Raw genomic sequence first — 1,857 nt, forward strand, 5'->3', positions numbered from 1 at the left:
CCTTGGAGAGAGATGTGATATGATGGTGAGTGACATTGGCCTTTCATCCAGGCGTGCCCCCCTGGCTCTATAGGCAGTCAGTGTATGACGGGGGGGGGGTGTCTGTCTGTCTGTCTGTCTGTCTGTCTGTCTGTCTGTCTGTCTGTCTGTCTGTCTGTCTGTCTGTCTGTCTGTCTGTCTGTCTGTCTGTCTGTTCGTTCTCTGAAATGGCTGCATCAGCAATGACTCTGTTCTCTCGCTTTTGTCCGACATTGCTGATGAAGCAGCAGAGGGAATTAAGAGGGGATCATCCTCTGTCCAGATTACATCGTACCGTATCCTATAACATATAAACACATACAGTATTTCAACTCAAGTGTCAAGACTCACCCTCAGTGACTGAGCTCCTATTGGACCGCTCTGCATTGGAGATGAAAAGACATTACAAACACTTGTTCAGAGCAGTTACTGTACCTAGTACACACAGGAGGCTGGTGGCACCTTCATTGGGGAGGACCGGCTCGTGGTAATGGCTGGAGCGGAATTAGTGGAATATTATCAAATACATCAAACACATGGTTTCCATGTGTTTGTTGCCATTCCATTTGCTCTGTTCCAGCCATTATTATGAGCTGTCCTCCCCTCAGCAGCCTCCACTGCTAGTACAGTAGACTAGAATGCGATGCCTAATTGTTTTCTGAAAATTGGTTGCCTATAGATTTCACAAAACACTCTGGAATAGTTGTCAAAAGATGCTAATAACGTTTTCTGTTACTCTCCTATTTTAATAACCTACTGCTTGAATGTTCAAACAATACTAATCATAACATAAACACCTGAAACATCACACATGTTATGGTATTTCTTCACTCATTTCCAGTGAGGTGAGTGTAATTAGTGGAGGTCAAACTCTATTTATATTTTGATTGTAACTGGGTTGAGCCTACCTCTCAGAGCCGATGTGTAGAGGACTATCAGTCCAGCCAGGGCACAGCTGACCAGCAACAACAGCACAGACAGCCCAGTCTCTGCAACAGTCCAACGACGCTTCCCTGGTTTGGTAGATTTTTCCATGATATCCATTTGGCTTTCGGATTTGCCCATTCTCAGCTCTCCGGGCTCTCTGGAAAAGTAGTGTGGAGAGTGACAGGAACGGGGTACAGCCAGAGAGCGTGCGGTGCCTCCCTGTGGGTGAGTGGGCTGTGTAAACTGATGCAGTGCAACGCCAGTCGCTCAAGTGACCTAGAGCGAGTGAGAAAAACATAGTTGAACCTTTGATTTATCTCTTCTCCATATGAAAGTGTCTCCTTTCTATGCTAATAGTCTAATCAATCACACACTTCCATGGTTCCATTACTGCGCAACATTGTAATGAAATGATTTTGCGTGTCAAATACATGGTGTTCCCTTGACTGCTGCTGTGATGTGGTATTGAACCAGCCTTAGCTGACACTGCATGACAAATTGTGATTTTGGGTGGGGTACTTCGCTATTTTCAGGAAATTACGAGGTTGGGACATAGCGTAATATTTGTTAAATTAGACTTGAGACATTTTTAGCCTTGCAAGTGGTCCTTTTAGGCCTATGTTAGATATAACATGGGTTTCTTAAAGCATTTTTAATGTAATTATGCATTTGTGCATTTAGATTTAAAAAAAATTATAGACCTAACTGAATAGGTGTAATGTGGCCCTTTATAATTCTACAGTTGGCTGTACACTTCTCTACAACATGCTTCCAGAGCAATATTTCCTATTCATTGCAATGTTTTATTTGAACACAATATTGCAAATGAGCATTTCTGGGGAACAAACCCTCAATTACTAATACCTTTCGGCATCACTTTGCATCTATTCACTTATCGGCACCTGTTCCTCC

General features: G+C 43.2%; 1 protein-coding gene across 1 annotated transcript in view; it reads right to left on the bottom strand.

Annotated features, from left to right (window-relative positions):
- LOC111969776 (membrane metallo-endopeptidase-like 1) overlaps positions 1–1,857 on the bottom strand; it is a 28,786-nt gene that overhangs the window by 24,563 nt on the left and 2,366 nt on the right. The window contains exons 2-3 of the mRNA XM_070442999.1: positions 927–1,221; positions 370–399 (exon numbers count right to left, since the gene is read on the bottom strand). Of these exons, the coding sequence (XP_070299100.1) occupies positions 370–399; positions 927–1,083 (187 nt within the window). The 5' untranslated portion in view covers positions 1,084–1,221. The remainder of the gene's footprint in view (positions 1–369; positions 400–926; positions 1,222–1,857) is intronic.

The sequence above is a fragment of the Salvelinus sp. IW2-2015 genome, linkage group LG1 (genome assembly GCF_002910315.2).
Source record: "Salvelinus sp. IW2-2015 linkage group LG1, ASM291031v2, whole genome shotgun sequence".
In the NCBI taxonomy this organism is placed as follows: Eukaryota; Metazoa; Chordata; class Actinopteri; order Salmoniformes; family Salmonidae; genus Salvelinus; species Salvelinus sp. IW2-2015.